Genomic DNA, 15,734 nt, shown 5'->3' on the forward strand with positions numbered 1-15,734 from the left:
TGGGGGGAAATACGCTTGATCGCTTTCTGTTGAGAGTAAGACAGTTGGCTTATCTTAGCATGACGTCTTGAAACAGCTAGCCTGGCTAATGAAAAGTGAATAAAACATATCCAGTTTCCATATCCAAAAGTTTTTTTTATACTTTAATCTTTGCACAGATTAAATAACATGTAAATTAATGAGCTTTAGAGGCAGATTTTGTTCCCTCTGGACGGAGCCAGGCTAGCAGTTTCCCCCCATTTCCAGTCTTTATGCTAAGCTAAGCTGATCACCAACTGCTGTTGGAGCTAAATGGAGCCATTTTATGTTCTATGTTTTTTCCCCCATCCTGCTTAAGTTGTTTAGGAGGATGCTGAAAAATCTAAATACTCGAGTGCTAGTGCTTTAGTGCTAGTACCTCAGAATCGTACTAAAGTGGAGTACTGAGCGTGCAGATATAAAAGTGGGATCAATCTGCCTCTTGAGACAACGTGAACATTATTAATTATCTGTGTTGTTTACAGAGTGATTCCTGTTACTCAAGTGAATATGCCACATGAGAGACTAATCCAAGAAAGAGAAAAATCACATTTACCTTTACCTTTTCTTGGCAGCGTTGACCTAACACGAAAGGAAAGAAAGATGGAGAACGTGAGTGCGTTGAGTTGATTTCCAAAACTTGAACTCATTAAACACACTGTGGCGGAGAGTATTTACGTTTGCACAGAAGACACAGGACTGCAGCTAGAACTACGGCCACGACCAAAGAAATCACAACGGCGATCACAACATGTGTCCGTGAGGCTCCTCCTGCAAGACAACAGAGAAAAGCCATAAACCACAAACTGAATACCTCAGAACAAGTCAACATCTTCACAATCTACTGGCTCCTGTAATACAGGATAACTAGACAATGTGAGTAAAATATGTCCTCCACCACAGGAAATCAGTTTATAGCTCGTCACTGAAAAATACTTTCACATCCGCTTACACTTCGGCAGAGGAAGCGCAAATAAAGAAGATGATTTTCAGAGAGAAATGCTTCAATTTGAATTCTTAATAAAGTGACTTGAGCTTTTTAAACATAGCGGAGTTGGCACACACATGTAGTGTAAACACTGTGTAGGTGAAGGCTTTGAATCCCACACTGAAAACCACAGACCAACATAGATTTACTAGCTGTAACACCTCATCGCCTACAGAGTTTCGTTTTGAGCGAGGCGCCACTAACCACACAGCTGCAGATAGCGGGAGAGTGAAAAGTGAGAAGGTTTTTTTTCAATTCATCAGCCTACACGCAGAACTTACCACAGACGGTGTCGGATGTGCTCGTTCCCTTTTCTTTAACGTATTGTCCGAACCCACATCTGCAAAGAAAGTCACAGCGTTAATGTCTCTTTTTTTTATTGTGCTCAGTAGATTCACATTCAGCTGACTGTTTGTCCTGAAAGGTCCAAAAAGATCAAACAACTTTGAGATCTGTGACTGTGACGGCTATGACACGAGTCCAATCATTCTCATACTCCCCTCCCCACCTCTCTTACTGCTAGAAGCCCCTTTCCCACGAGTCTAATATTATCAGGGGACCTCAGGTGATTCAGAAATCATCACCTCACATCTGTGTTTCGTTGACGCATCGGCACCGGATAAGTCTGTATTCTGCTCGTGTTTACTGACATTATCTCCTGGATATGTTGTCAACTTCGGTATATAATAAAAGTTTGATTTATTGATCGATGGATTGAGTACGCCGCACAAGAATGAAGTCATCGAATATGTTCGCCTTTCGGTGTTGCACTTTGTAGACGGTCCCTGCACATGTTAACGATCTTCGGTTGCTCCTGACCCTCGCTGTCATCTTTTAAACGTCGATGCAGACGACCACACTGCAGAGTTGTTGCTTGCTGTTAAACCGGTTATGAGCCGCGATCGTATTTCATAATTTCTCTGTTGTTTACAAAGTATTACAACCCCAAATCACAGACATGCCAATTCGCATGGGACTAATATTATCACAGTAAACACATTCTCTGTGTTTAGTAGCTAATATGTGGTGGATTTTTACACCCAGGTCATACTTGTCCCGTGTGAACAGGGCCTCAGAAGCATTTGTTGAGTCTCTCTCTCCACGATTATTCCTGTTTTTCCTAAAATTTGTCGTTTAACACCGAAAATAATCAACAAATTAATCGACAGTGAAAAGATTAGTTGCGACCCTGTTTCACACAGCGGTTTTAGGTTCATACATAAGCTGACAACCTGAACAACAACCTAACCCCAAACCAACTTTTTCCGCATTATGACCTTCTTGCCAAGACTTGGCTAAGAAGATTGATACCGATCTCATGTTTATGGGGTGTTGCTGAGTCTTTTAATTTAATGTATCGTAGTTTCAATACTTACTCTGTCAGCTTCTTACAGACACCGACCGACGACTCCTCATCAGAAAACGTGGAGCCCTCGAGGCATTTCTCACACACTGTGTCATGTGAGTGATTGCCTGAAAGACAAATGTGATGGCCACAATGGATTCAGCACAGTGTGTACACAGAGCAGATCATCCTTTATATTCAGTGCAACAAAAAAAAAAAGGCTTGGATGGATCAAAAAGATGTGTCGTACCTGAGTACTGAACTCCATCACCTAGTTTGCATTTGCTGTGTGGCACACAGGTCATACATGCTTCCTGATCGGAGCAGTGGTATCCCTCTGTGCACTTGCAGATGCTTCGTTTCGTGGGTTCGTGGACAGGAATATCAAAGTTTTGATCTGAACCAAGAGCGGACACAAGTTGCACATTGTGCTACGTCAAACAGGTGTCCATCAATACAGGAAGAGTTTTTGTTAAATTTGTCACAAAGTCTTACTTTGGTCGCAGTATGGCTGACGTAAACACTTCAGTTCCCTTGTGTATTTTTCCTGATATTCATTTTTCCCGCATGGTTTGCATTGAGGTTCCTCACAAGTGCCGATGGACGTCATGCTGGTCCCTGAAAAACATAGTGTCGCTTTACAGTCAAAAGAAAACGCAGTACAGGGCGACATTACAGCATTTATCTCAAGTGTACGTGAGCCTGAGGTTTAAAACCAATAGTTTGACGGATGCCACTCTCATGTTTGTCTGTTCAGTACAAAGCTCCAGCCAGGACACTTAGCTTAGCTTAGCTTAGTTTAGCACAAAGACTGCAAAGAGGGGTGAACAGCTAGCCTGGCTTCTCCCAAAAGCAACAAAATCCATCCAGCAGCACCTCTAGAGCTCGGTCTCGCGCCGACTTTTCCTTTTTTGTCTCTTTGCTAACATGCATCCCGTCCAATCTCCTCCCAGCTGTTCAGTAGTCACTGTCTGTTGAGGTTGAGCATAAATGAGCCTTAAGTGTAAAAACACAAGAAGTTGTAATTTCCTGACGTTTTATTTCTTGGCTGGGAGGAATGACTAACCCACAACTGCAGCTGACATACTTTCAATTTCAATTAATAGTTCAGTAACAAAAAAAAAGCCCATCCCAACTCCCTAGAGTCCAAGGTGACATCTTGAAATGTCTTGTTTGTTCCACGTCCACGACCCAAAGATATTCACTTTCACAGTAACACAGTAAAATGGAGCAAACCCCCCGTCATTCGAGAAGAGAAGGTTCAGGATGTTTCACTAGTTTTGCTTGAAAAAAGGCCTGAAAGCTTCATATTCAACAGACAGAGTGGTGTCGATTTGTCCTCTAATGAAGTTTATATGACTAAAGTTCGGGAGCAGGATCAAACCACCTGTGCAGATAGGTGAGTCTCACGCCTTTCTCTCCCGTCTGTCTCAAGTTCTCAAAACCCTCCCCCCCAAAACCGGTTCTTCTCTTCTCTCCCTTTCATGCTCGTGTGGGTTTTACCCGGTGCTCCGGTTCCTTCCCACCAACAAAGACGTGTGTTAGGCCTAATACTTCCACCTCAGTAACCTTCCCTCTTCTCTATTATAGGAACCACAGGGGACGGTGAGTCACCCCGAGTCTCGTCCTCCCCGGGTCCAAGATGCTCCGGCCACACCTCGACTCCGATCGATCCCCACTTCATCCCTCTCTTCGACCCCAATCATCCATCCAACACGACCCTCATCCTACCTACTTCAAACCTTACAGCCATTTTTTAAAATAAATTACTTATATGCTATAAATAATGCTATGCTAATGTGTGTTAGTGAATGTCATCCTGGCAGGAAAACAAATAAGTGATCTTTTCCTTCCTGTGGATGTCAGGATGGAGAAAGTGAAAGAGAATCGAGTGAAGGTTAGGAGGGATGGTAAGTGAAAGCAAAAGTAATATTTTAACATCAGTATTGATGCTGTTTGAGAAGAGACTGTGACCTTGAGATGTTTTCCCTTTTGCCTTCTTTGTCTTCTATTTATATTTCATGATTATTTAACTCACACGGCTACTGACGGGATTCAAACGCCTACATTTACACCTGGATACAAGAGGATCTGCATTGTAGCTCATTTTCTACAGTCAGTGAACAGGCTGAAGTCCCTTTTTGACCCGGTGCTGGTCCAGAGTTGGTTCAACCTGCCAACCTTTTAAGAACCGGTCCGCTTTTCCACAGGCATGACACCCATCACAGAGTCACATCATTCAGTATACGTCTCCAAGTGTCGCTCCTGGCTTTGCATGAACACACCCAAACACGACCGGTCCTCGGACCACTGCCTTTTTAATTTGGCGTCCATATTGGAAATCTTTTGTTTATTCTCCGATAGATAAGTCAGACGACGTTACACTGGCTCTGGTTTCTAAAAATGATGTCATAAGCCGTTTAAGTTGGCGTTGACGTAAGCGTTTTTTCTTTTGTTATAGACCAAAAGAGTGCTGGTGCCAGTTTTCCCGTTGAAACCCAAAGAGCCGGTTCCAGAGTAGGCACCGTCTCCGAACCAGCACCTGAACCGCCTTGGTGGAAAGGGGTTTATTACAACTGTCTGTGTGACTACAACATCTCAGGGTTGGTAACAGAAATAACATGATCCAAGACAGACAGATCACTTTGTCACTTTCATAATAATCATTTCTTCAGTTCACATACCTGGTCCACACATTTTGCAGCACTGGTCTCCGATCTTATACTGAGTGTACGGGTCACAAATTGACTGAGTGGTCATCACCTGTGGAAACAAAGAGTTTTGCACATAAGCATGAATACAAATGCATTTAAGCCTTTGTCTAATGTGCAGTGCTGCTCTCTCTCAGTATGACTGTTGGTTCACTTCCTCACAGCAGACTGTAAGGGGCGTGACGGAAAGTCCCAAACATTCAACACCCAGTTGACAGTGAAACTCACAGACAGGTGCACTTGGCTCTTTCTTTTTACATTTTACGCTGTTAATATCGTTATTTGCGTATGAGGGGTTCAGTTAAAGTCGTGTGTTCACCAACGCCTCCTTGTTTCTGAGGAAAACGAAAGTGAAAGTAATCTTTCTAACAGACGTGCGCCACTGGGTGTGACCTCTCCAAAAACAAAAATGCGCACAAACTCGACCAGATGTGTGATTAAACGACACTTCTGAGTAAAATATATAACGATTGTAAACTGAAATAAGTCTGAATTGAAGCCTACAATGACACATCTGGATCAGACAGTGCAAACGAGCCTGAGCTGTGCCACTTATTCACAGTAAAAACCGAACCTTTCCAGAATAAAACACAATAATCAGCTCACTCACCACCAGAGACATCATCACCATCATCTTCATCATCATCAGCAGAGATGGATCCATGTTCGTGAGTCGTGTTAATCGCAGCATATCGTCTGTTCTCCTCCACACACCGTCTGCAGTCTGTCTCCGCTCTCAGTTGAACTCAGCTTTAAGCCTCAGCTCCTCACAGGGTATTTCCTCCTGTAGAAGGAGCTGTTGAGGGGAGTTTCACACGTTCTCATTTGACCATTTCCTGCAACAGTAGCCAATTGTAGCTCACAGTTTGGTTCCTCCCTTAACCACACCAGGATTTTGATATAATGTGAACCACCTCATGTGTCACTACCACAGCAGCCACAGCTGGATTTTTTAGACTAGAAGTCAGAGGTTATTACTTCTTCACAGCTCAAACTGTGGTGAAAGTTGAAGTTCAGCAGCAATATGACAGTGTGAGAATACTCCAAAACAAGTGAACACATTATCATCTTACTTAAAGGTGCACTATGTAGAAATGTTAATCTGGGGGTCCTAGAAACTAGGTTTACATACCTTAATTTTCAAAAAACACAATTTTTCCTCATACGCTGCACTGCTGCAGCATCCCTTTACACACTGTCTTGAATGCTCTGTTTTAGCGACAGAGTCAGACATCTCGCCTCTGTTCGATCTTTGGTGAAAACTACACATGGGCATTACTTAACGGGCAGGATGTAGCCAATCAGAGGCAGGGTAAGGTGGGTCATGCAAGGTAGTGTGATCTAAAATAACACAAATACTCCGCTGGTGCTCCGAGTCCAGACAGCTAGCTGCACGGCTAACTGAGATACCCAGGCTAACAGCAGCTACAGTTAACACCAGTTAGCAGTTACTTCAATATGCTGCCCCTTATTTGTTTAGAGAATGAATTCAACAGGTGCCCAATTTTTACAAATTGCACCTTTAAAACCTAAAAAAACTACCTCAAATAAAGGCTTCACAAGCTTGTTCGGCATAATCCAAGTCTCCAGGAGCCACGAGATCTCAGATTGATTTGAAAAGATGTTATTTACACCCATTTTCAAGCCAAAATCTTCACTGTAGCTGCTGAGTTAACAGCTTTAGCTTGCTCCCTGTCTGAAGTGGATGCACCAACTTGACCGCGCCTTAAAGGTTTAAATTACGTCTTCTCAAATGAGGCTTCTGGAGACTTGGATTACGCTGGACGAGCTGTACGGAGCCATTTTTGTTGTTTTTTCTTAGTATTTTTTTCCCTCATCAAGTCCCCATCTACTTCAGATGGTTATGAAATTGGTTAATTTAATGTACTCAAATGCATTGTACTTAATAAATTAAATTATGTATGTAAAATATGAAAGAATAAAAATATTAAATAAAGGTAATGCAGTAAAAAGTACAATATTTCCCTCGGAAATGCTGTGGAGTCGTGTAAAGTCACACAAAATGGAAATACTCAAGCAGAAGTACCTCAAAAATGTATTTAAGTACAGCAGGCTATGAGTACATGTACTTTATTACATTCAGCAGTAGTAACATTTTAAAAGGATAAACACAACATGTGGGTGTTGTGCTTTGTTAGATAAGATAAATAAACAATATTTATAATAGTATTATTGTAAACCTTGTGACTTCCTGTAAAGCTTCTGAAAGGACTGATTGTTTTTATTATTCTGACCAGCCCTGTTCTCTGGTAGAGCCTGAAGTCCCACCAATTAAAGGGATTCCCCAAGAACTTTTCGTGCGGGGGGTTTCCCGCATGGTCACCGTGTAACTGCTGCTGAGGCTTGACCTCACTGCGCATGTGTAGGACATCAGCAGTCAACATGACGCGATGAAGTGAAACATCTGCATATTTTGTTTGTTTGTTTGTTTGTTTGTTTGGTCCGAGTCACGCCAGCGGCCGTTCAGATTGTGTTGCCCGCGTATTCCTGCAATTACGGCACAGGTGCCGGCTGCGCATAAAAAGTACGAGGAAGTCGATTTCTCGAAAGCTTTTTTTTTCCTCGCTGGAAATTCCCAGTTCCTCATGAATGATTGAATTCAAACTAAAGTCATTCCAGTTTACATTTTTATTGGAATATTTATATGATGACATATCTGAACTTTTGCTCATATTCAGGATGTCTACAGCCACAATACGGTAAAACAACTTCAAGTCACAGTGGATCTAAATGTAAGAGAGAAGTAGAAAGTGGACAGATGGCACTGGACCTGTATAACTTCTTTTCCTAGAGGAAGTAGACTGTTCTTAAGTATTAACCTGTAAATTTAGTGTATTTTTCATCCTTTGCACTGACATTTGTGTCTTTTCTTGTGTTAGCTCTGCTCATGGCATCTGGAAATGAAAACTCTGAACTCTGTGCCAGGATTGAGGACTGAGGGATGATGGTGTGCTGGGTGAAGGGGTGGGGAAGTTAAAATGGAAACTTTCCATCCCTTTTTCACTTGAACATAAAAAAATAACCTGAGCTAATGTTTTCCTACTCACGCCTCTGTGTTTTTGTTCTTATTTGACCTAATTTGACCATTTTTCAGGATAAAATATGAGATTAAAATCCAATATCAGTGAGTAGACTTCTCATAAAAGTACTGACTGATTAATAAAAGTATTAAACTACACTGTTGGTGGTGATAATCCACCTCTCATAGGTAAAGTCCCTCCGTATCTCTGTGTTGAATGAGGTGATATTTTCACTTACTGATTAGATATGACGATACTTAAGTAATTGTGGTGCACACCAAACCACATGCAGTCATCTGCTGTCACTGATAATTAGCAGCTCTATTTCATGCAGTTAGTAGATGACACACAATCAAAACAAACAGGAAATCAACCGTCCAAAACTATTAGACTAATTACTAATATAATATAAACCACAACTTTAACTTTAACTGGCAAATTATTGAGTTTTCTGATGTGCATTTGTCTCGATTCTTACATTTATTGTGACCTCCAATCCTTCACCTTAATCTCCAACGTCACTCTTGTGCACCAAACACCAGAAAATCAGTGCACACTGATTAGAGAATGAGCATTTTTTAGGCAAGCAGGCAATAATGTTCTAGGGTTAAATAATCAGTCTAAAAAGGCATAAAATCCATTATAACCTCTGTATACTGCACAGTTTGCCGGGCAGCTATGAATATGTAAATAATCATGAGAAAGTGATGCAGGTGACTTTACCTGTATTTACAATAAGAATCATACAGTTTAAGTCAAATTCAATCTTTTAAGTTTGGAAATGAACTAAAACCATAATTTATTTTTTCTAGAAAAACTTGAATCTTTGAGTTTTAGAAACAAAAAATTCTGTATTGTTTCCAAAATGTCTTCACAGTGAGCTGTGAACCTGATTTGACATAATTCGGATGTTTGAATTAATGAGTTTTCCATATAATATTTAAAATACAGTTTTTTTCACAAAACATTTCTGGAGCTTCACAGCAAGACAGTGTTGCAGCGTTCTCCTAAACAACTGAAGTAGACGAGGACTTGTTTTAAAAAAGGCTCCTTACAGCTCATCCGGCATAATCCAAGTCTCTGGAAGATCCCAAATTAATGCTTAAAATGCATTTTTTTTTTTTTACAGTTGTTTTTTTAAAAAGTTCCCATCTACTTCAGCTGTTTAGGAGAAGCTGAAATACTGTTTTTACTGTGAAACTGCCCCAGAAATGTTTTGTGGAAACTTCACCTGACTTTCCATCAGCTTCAGGAGGAGTTGATAATGATTTAATTTTCATTTTTGGGCGAATTTATCCTTTAATAGCAACACTTAAAAAAAGTTTATTTCAAATCTTAAGAGTCTCAACTTTTCTTTGTGTACTGTATTGAATTGTATTATTATGGGTGTTGGGGAAAGAGCTTCAGGTTTCTTAGCGCTCTCTACTGGATAAACCCGGCTGTGCAGCAGATAAGGCACATTGTCTTGCAAGTCGACACATGCAAACTGACTGGAAATGCAGATAAAAGCTTGTGTGTTGTTGTGGGTGTGGCTGAACAACTCTTACCTGCCTTACCTGGCTGCAGTGTAACCTGAGCTGCGTGACGGAAATCACAGCGGTTTAACCCTCAGAGAGAGGAAGATCCTTGTTTAGGTCTTGCATGAGGGGGAACAAAAACACACACAAATAACAAGACAACTTTCATGTCGTTGCTGTAAAAGCGGATCAGTTGTGACTGAGCGTCTGCATGGATTATTGTGTGAAACCTAAAAACTTATGATGCCAAGTTTAGGAGCAAAAAAGAAAGAGGCTCTGCCCAGAGTGGACAGACGACCTGAGGACTTGCCACAGGTAAGATTTAAGTTGATATTTCTTAGATCAAGCAGCAAGATCTTTAAATACCAGGTGCCAATTTTCTATCTCACCATGTGTACGAAAGCTGGAAATGAATGTTTTCTGCAGCTGTCAGCGGCACTGCCTTTACTGTACTCAGCTCCTGGGAAAACAGTCCTCTCGCTTTCATTAACGTCACTCCCGAGCCTCAAGAGGATACAGAGGTTTGGTTCAGCATGAGGGACGCTCTCAGGCATTCTTACTTCCTCAATTCAACCTGACTTCCCTGCTGTTAGAAGTTTCCCACACAGGGACCTTTATTTTACACAGAAACCAGACAGATAGTGACTGATTTACGGAAGGCAGCGTGTTCCTGTAACAGCATGTGTTCGAGCCTGATTGTACTTTACAACATAGTGGTTCCTCTTTATAATTCCAGCGAGCTGATACTGACTAATCTTTGCCCTTTTTATCAAACCATCACACATTTCTTAAAGAGCGCTGAGGGAGTGTTCCTGTGAAGTTAAAAGGAAGAGCACGAAAGCATGAAAGGAAGTTATAAAAGTGGTTTTGCAGTTACGAGTTATTCATTAGTTTAAATGAAAGAGCGCTTTAAAGCTGCACTGTGTGGATTTTCAGAAGAAATAGAAACTTTGCCTAAACAAACTGAATAAACAAACTCTTGTTGTTTTCATGCTTGAATAAACTGAATAAACAAACTGACCTTAAACGACAACACAATTTCATACTGTTTTACTTTGTTTAGATTTGGCGGACCCTGCCACCTTTCAGTGTTTTCCTCAGAGAACAGCTTGTTTTATCAGTTACGGAAAAAAAAAAAAAATTCTGTGTTTGTGTTATTACCTCATTGATATTGTAAATATTAAAACTCTTGAGTTTGACACAACATAGTGCCCCTTTAAAGGGCTAAATTTAGTCTCTTTACCATGAATACTTTGGGAAATATGAACCATAATTGTTCACATACAATATGTTTAGTTCACAGTTGATAAAACCTAACAATTGCCATTATTTCTATTCATTTATTTAATCTTTATTATCCAGATTAGACTTTGAGAACAGTTTCTTATTTACTAGGGACGGCTTGCAAGTGTCAGAAGACACACAAATACATGTATTAGTAAACTTAGTACAGTTTATAATTATTTCCTGTTGTTTTTGTGCTTTCAGTTGAGCAACGAGATGCAGCTGAGCATCATGAACATGGTGAAGAACGGAGAGCTGTCCATCGAGGACGCTCTCAACCTGGCCAGGAAGGACGAGAAGAAGCTGCTCAAACAGAAGAGTCCGGCTGAAGAGGTACTACCATCATGAACTGAGCTTTCTCAATATTTGATCACATAACTCTCATGCTGACCTGAGTTTGAACACAGCATAGTTTTATATTTCATTTTGAGGAGAAAGGTGAAGTGTTTGCAGCTGGGTGATCTCACCATGTCCTCTGTGGTAGATAAAACATGATAAAGTGTCCTTTCTGTGTCCACCACTGATGGATTAGTTACATTTGTATGTTTCATCTTTATCATATCAACATTTCTACAATACCTATCATATCTACATGACATATATATGAGGGGCTGTCAATTGAGAGACCACTGTTTCACTTCAACTGAGTAAATTTAGCAGCGGGTCAGGAGATTATGCAGCCGTCTTTAGGTCAACAAAAGCAGGTGATTTAAGCCAAACCATGATCTTTTCCTAACCAGAACTCAACCATTGCCTTGTCACAACATAAAATTGTTCAGTGTCAACATATCTGCATGATATGAAAACATGAAACTGGTTTCCAGAAACATACAATATCAACTTTTTTCTAGATAATTGGTTGAAAAATGGGATTAACGTGCAAGAAAATGTGCCTTATTGGTTTCCATCTCTGCTCCTCTGTCAGAGTTCACTACTGCCTGGTGACCTCACGGTGACAAGACTCACTGTTCTTGTTTGCTGAATAAACAAACAAAATACAACATGTCATTTAGTGAGTTTTACTTTAAAGAGAGTGGGGCGAGCTGTTTCCTCCCGCCTCTAGTCTTAGCGCTGACTTGAATCCAAAACAAACGGACATAAGAGAGGTATCCTGTGTAAATGAGCTGCTTGAAAAAAAAGCTGCATGAAACTTGTCTTGTAAACTTAAAACTTCTTCCTCGTGTGTGTGTGTGTGTGTGTGTGTGTGTGTGCGCTGCTCCTCAGTAGTTGTTTTGTTAACAAGTTGCTGAGCCTGCTGGATCGGTTTTAAAATAAATCTGCCACTGACCACTTACCTTTGATAAGTGGTGGAATGTATCTAAGAACATTTACTCGAGTAGTTTCATGTAGTTCAACTTCCTGATACTCTCTTCTTCTACCTCTATTGTACTCCTCTGACAGCTTTAAGTAACAAGTGACTTTACAAATTATAATTTATAAGATATGATGTTTTGTTCTAAATTAAACGACCTAATAATACAAACAAGTACGGCTGAAACCATTAGTTGATTCATTGATTGACTGATGTGAAGCAATTAATCATTCTAACCTCTCAAATGTGAAAAATTGCTGCACAAAAGTACATTTTCTTACTTACTTTTACATCAGCGTCACTTTCAATGCAGGACTTTAACTTGTACATGAGTATTTTTACAGTGTTATAAGTAGTTTTACTAAAGAAAAGTATCCGAAGACTGCGCCTTATTCCTTAATAATACATTATTCGTCACCTTAGCAGGAAACAGTGAGAGGACAAAAGAAACTATCCCTCGCATTACTAAAAGGTGCTTTCCCACAACGTCTGACGATTGTCTTGTTTTGGGTGTTGTTGCAGGAACAGCAGCGCTCGCAGTACAACTTCAGTGTTCACAAGCACAGCCACTACAGGTGGCAGAAGCGGGTTCTTCAGGTGAGTTGAGAAAAACAAGAAACATTTACATTTACTAACAGCTTGCGGAGACAGCAGCTCTGTGATTTTCATGCGAATACAGTAGTGATAACACGATGTCGAGCAGGTTTGATGGTTACCATGTTTAACACACTACATGTTAGGGTGTTGCACAAATGTAAATTTGTACCTGATAAGGTGCTATACATATGAAACAATAATTTAAAACCAAAGAGATTACGAAGTCATCCTGAGGAGGACATGAATGATGATTAACACAAATTATCAACAGAATGTGAACAAATAAAACATCTGTGCACTGTTTTCCAGAGATATCTACCGAAGTTAGCATGCTAACCAGCTAGCCCTAGCCCGTTCTGGTCCAAAGCTCCTGTGCCAGCGGTATAAACAACAAGACTTCCCCGGTGCTCAGAGCTCCAAGTCCAAACCGCTAGCTGCACGGCTAACCGAGCTAACTAGCTGACTGCAGCTATAGTTAGCAGCAGTTAGCGGTGTGATATGCATATCCCCTATTTCTTTTTAGTAATATGAACTTCAAAGGTGGCTAATTCTTATGTAATGCAGATAATATTTCAAGAGCAAAAGTCAGGACCGACAACATCACGGGATTCATCCTCTGCCATGAAATGTGTCCGTCAATCCATCCAATAGTTTTTGAGATGTGGCTAAAAAACTATATCTATATAAACTATATCATATATCAGAAGACTGTGTTGTATAAACAGTAGATGTGTGCTAATATTAATTAAATACCTTCTCACTGTGACGACCCAGATTGATTTCAAGACCAAAATGCTGTGCAACATCGAGAAAGGCATCATCAAGCAACAGTTTCCCTTCTCCAAAGTCAAGAGTTGTGACGATGGAACCGGTTCAAGGTTCACCATTTCCTTCAAAGGACATCATGACTATGAGCTGGAGGCCACTTCACTGGAGGACAAACACAAGGTGAATTTATTTTCCTGAGCGTGAGTGCATCTACACTGCAGCAGATGGAAAACACATTAAATATATTCATGCTCGCTGAGACTCTGTCGGGTCGGTCGTTTACATTCAAATAATTTATGCTGAGACGATGAAAGATGTGATTCTTGTTTTCCTTTGTGGCCACTTGTTCTTGATGCTTGTACGGGGACGTTTTTCACGCCGACGACTCTTTCTGTTTCGTGCAGATCATTCAGCTCGTGAATCAGATCATTTACGGGAACATATACAGCGATCCTGGAGAGGGTAATGCAGAAACACTTCAGCAGCCTCAGGCATCACAGAGCCTTCGGGAGGGCGTCTTGTTGCTCCACCGAGGCGGCCTGGCATCGTTCAGATGGGTGAAGTACGGATGTGTCCTTGTTATTGTAAAGCTGCTAAAGCTGTTAGTGATGAGAAATTATTTGTGGCAACTCAATCGCCAGAATAGATGCTAGCAGTGTACATTTCTGCAGCCAACGGACATGTTGAAACTTTACATTTCTTTATGTTTCTTTTTGTGACAACGGCGTGCTGATGCTCTGGTTAGGTTTAGGCACAAAAACCACTTGGTAAGGGTCAGGAAAACATCATGTTTTGGCTTAAAATACCTGATCCGTCGCCACAAACTTGGCTGGAGATGTCCCGACTTCTTGTCAAAAATCTCCTGTTTGAGTCACCACAATAATTTCAGGTCCTTCTGTAGATTATTACCTGTAGCTCAGGTCCTGTTGTTGTGGCTCACAACGCTCCTTCTCTATTTCGTCCCAGATATGAGGTCCGGCTCCACCCAGGCCAGCTAACACTGGTCCCCTTCAGGCAACGAGGCCCCGCTGACGGTGAGGCGCCATCCATGGTGCCCGTGTCCACCGTGATTCACCTCTCAGACGGTGACACCAGAGTGCAGAAACCTCCCAACCTCGACATGTTCACTCTGATCACCCACAAAAATGAGTACCAGTGAGTGAGGATGATTAAGATGTGGCAATAATCACAACAAGCGGTTAATTAATTCTGTCTGTCACAGCAGCTGTGTTTCTTCTCAGATGAATCTAAGTGTTTAATTTCAGTCACTTGTCTCTGCTGATGAGGGGAAATTAAGTTTAGCTGATTTATTGCAGGTTCCGGGTGCCTCTCCCCGAGCAAACAACCGCCCCCGAGTCTGTCCAGAAGGAGCGAGACGCCTGGGTCCAGGCCATCGACAGACTGTGTTCGGACTGGAAGAGGAAGTCCATGGGTGAACACATGTTTGTGGAAACGATGGGTCTACAGAACATAAGCATAGCCGAAGAGTCAGAGGACACGGACTCGGATCCAGAGCCGAGCGGTGGAGATACGAGTCAAAGTTATCCTCCGGCTGATTATGAAAACGCCGACCCTGCTTCAAGTGCTGGAGATAAATTATCAGCTGGTGACGCGGGTCAAACTCCCTCGAAGCCCGTCCCTAAACCTCGCACCTCTGGGAGGACTTCTGATATCCTGCCTCTCGTCCCACCATCACCCTCTCCTTCACCCACTTCCCCTCAACCCTCACCTCCTCACACCGCCCTCACACCCTCCCCCACAGTCCCAGAGCCTCTGTATCAGAGCCCATCCTCTATCAGAGTGCCTCCACCTCCACCCCCGGCCCCTCCGCCCGCCCCACCTTTACCCTTCAGAATGAAGACACTCTCAAAGAAAGCACGCACCAAGGCTTTCCACTGGGATGTAGTCGGCTCCGAGAAGGTGAAACTTTCATTCATCAGAAGACGCTGAATGAACATTTGATTACAGTATAAAGCTAAGAGAAGGGTCTCATCAGTGTGAATTAGTCATATTTAAATGAGCCAACACAGAAAAGTTAGTTTCAGCCCGGTTTCACTTCATTATTCCTCATTGCATCATTGCTGAGAATTATTCTTTGTTGTGTCTGTCAGTTATTGCTTCCCCGGTGTTGCTCTTTGTTAATGTTAACATTG

At 41.6% G+C, this 15,734-nt stretch overlaps 2 protein-coding genes across 2 annotated transcripts in view; one reads left to right on the top strand and one right to left on the bottom strand.

The window, feature by feature from the left end:
• The window catches only part of cd40 (CD40 molecule, TNF receptor superfamily member 5), a 34,914-nt gene that overhangs the window by 850 nt on the left and 18,330 nt on the right, over positions 1-15,734 (bottom strand). The window contains exons 2-9 of the mRNA XM_084367844.1: positions 5,673-5,858; positions 5,036-5,114; positions 2,847-2,969; positions 2,602-2,748; positions 2,383-2,479; positions 1,288-1,346; positions 697-789; positions 581-600 (exon numbers count right to left, since the gene is read on the bottom strand). Coding sequence (XP_084223970.1) covers positions 581-600; positions 697-789; positions 1,288-1,346; positions 2,383-2,479; positions 2,602-2,748; positions 2,847-2,969; positions 5,036-5,114; positions 5,673-5,753 — 699 coding nt within the window. The 5' untranslated portion in view covers positions 5,754-5,858. The remainder of the gene's footprint in view (positions 1-580; positions 601-696; positions 790-1,287; positions 1,347-2,382; positions 2,480-2,601; positions 2,749-2,846; positions 2,970-5,035; positions 5,115-5,672; positions 5,859-15,734) is intronic.
• The window catches only part of LOC311264718 (uncharacterized protein), a 39,653-nt gene continuing 33,583 nt past the window's right edge, over positions 9,665-15,734 (top strand). Inside the window, exons 1-7 of the mRNA XM_084365809.1 lie at positions 9,665-9,935; positions 11,109-11,237; positions 12,739-12,813; positions 13,588-13,761; positions 13,986-14,143; positions 14,548-14,736; positions 14,898-15,501. Of these exons, the coding sequence (XP_084221935.1) occupies positions 9,861-9,935; positions 11,109-11,237; positions 12,739-12,813; positions 13,588-13,761; positions 13,986-14,143; positions 14,548-14,736; positions 14,898-15,501 (1,404 nt within the window). The 5' untranslated portion in view covers positions 9,665-9,860. The remainder of the gene's footprint in view (positions 9,936-11,108; positions 11,238-12,738; positions 12,814-13,587; positions 13,762-13,985; positions 14,144-14,547; positions 14,737-14,897; positions 15,502-15,734) is intronic.

The sequence above is a fragment of the Pagrus pagrus genome (genome assembly GCF_965226575.1).
Source record: "Pagrus pagrus genome assembly, chromosome: 11".
NCBI classification, from domain to species: domain Eukaryota; kingdom Metazoa; phylum Chordata; class Actinopteri; order Spariformes; family Sparidae; genus Pagrus; species Pagrus pagrus.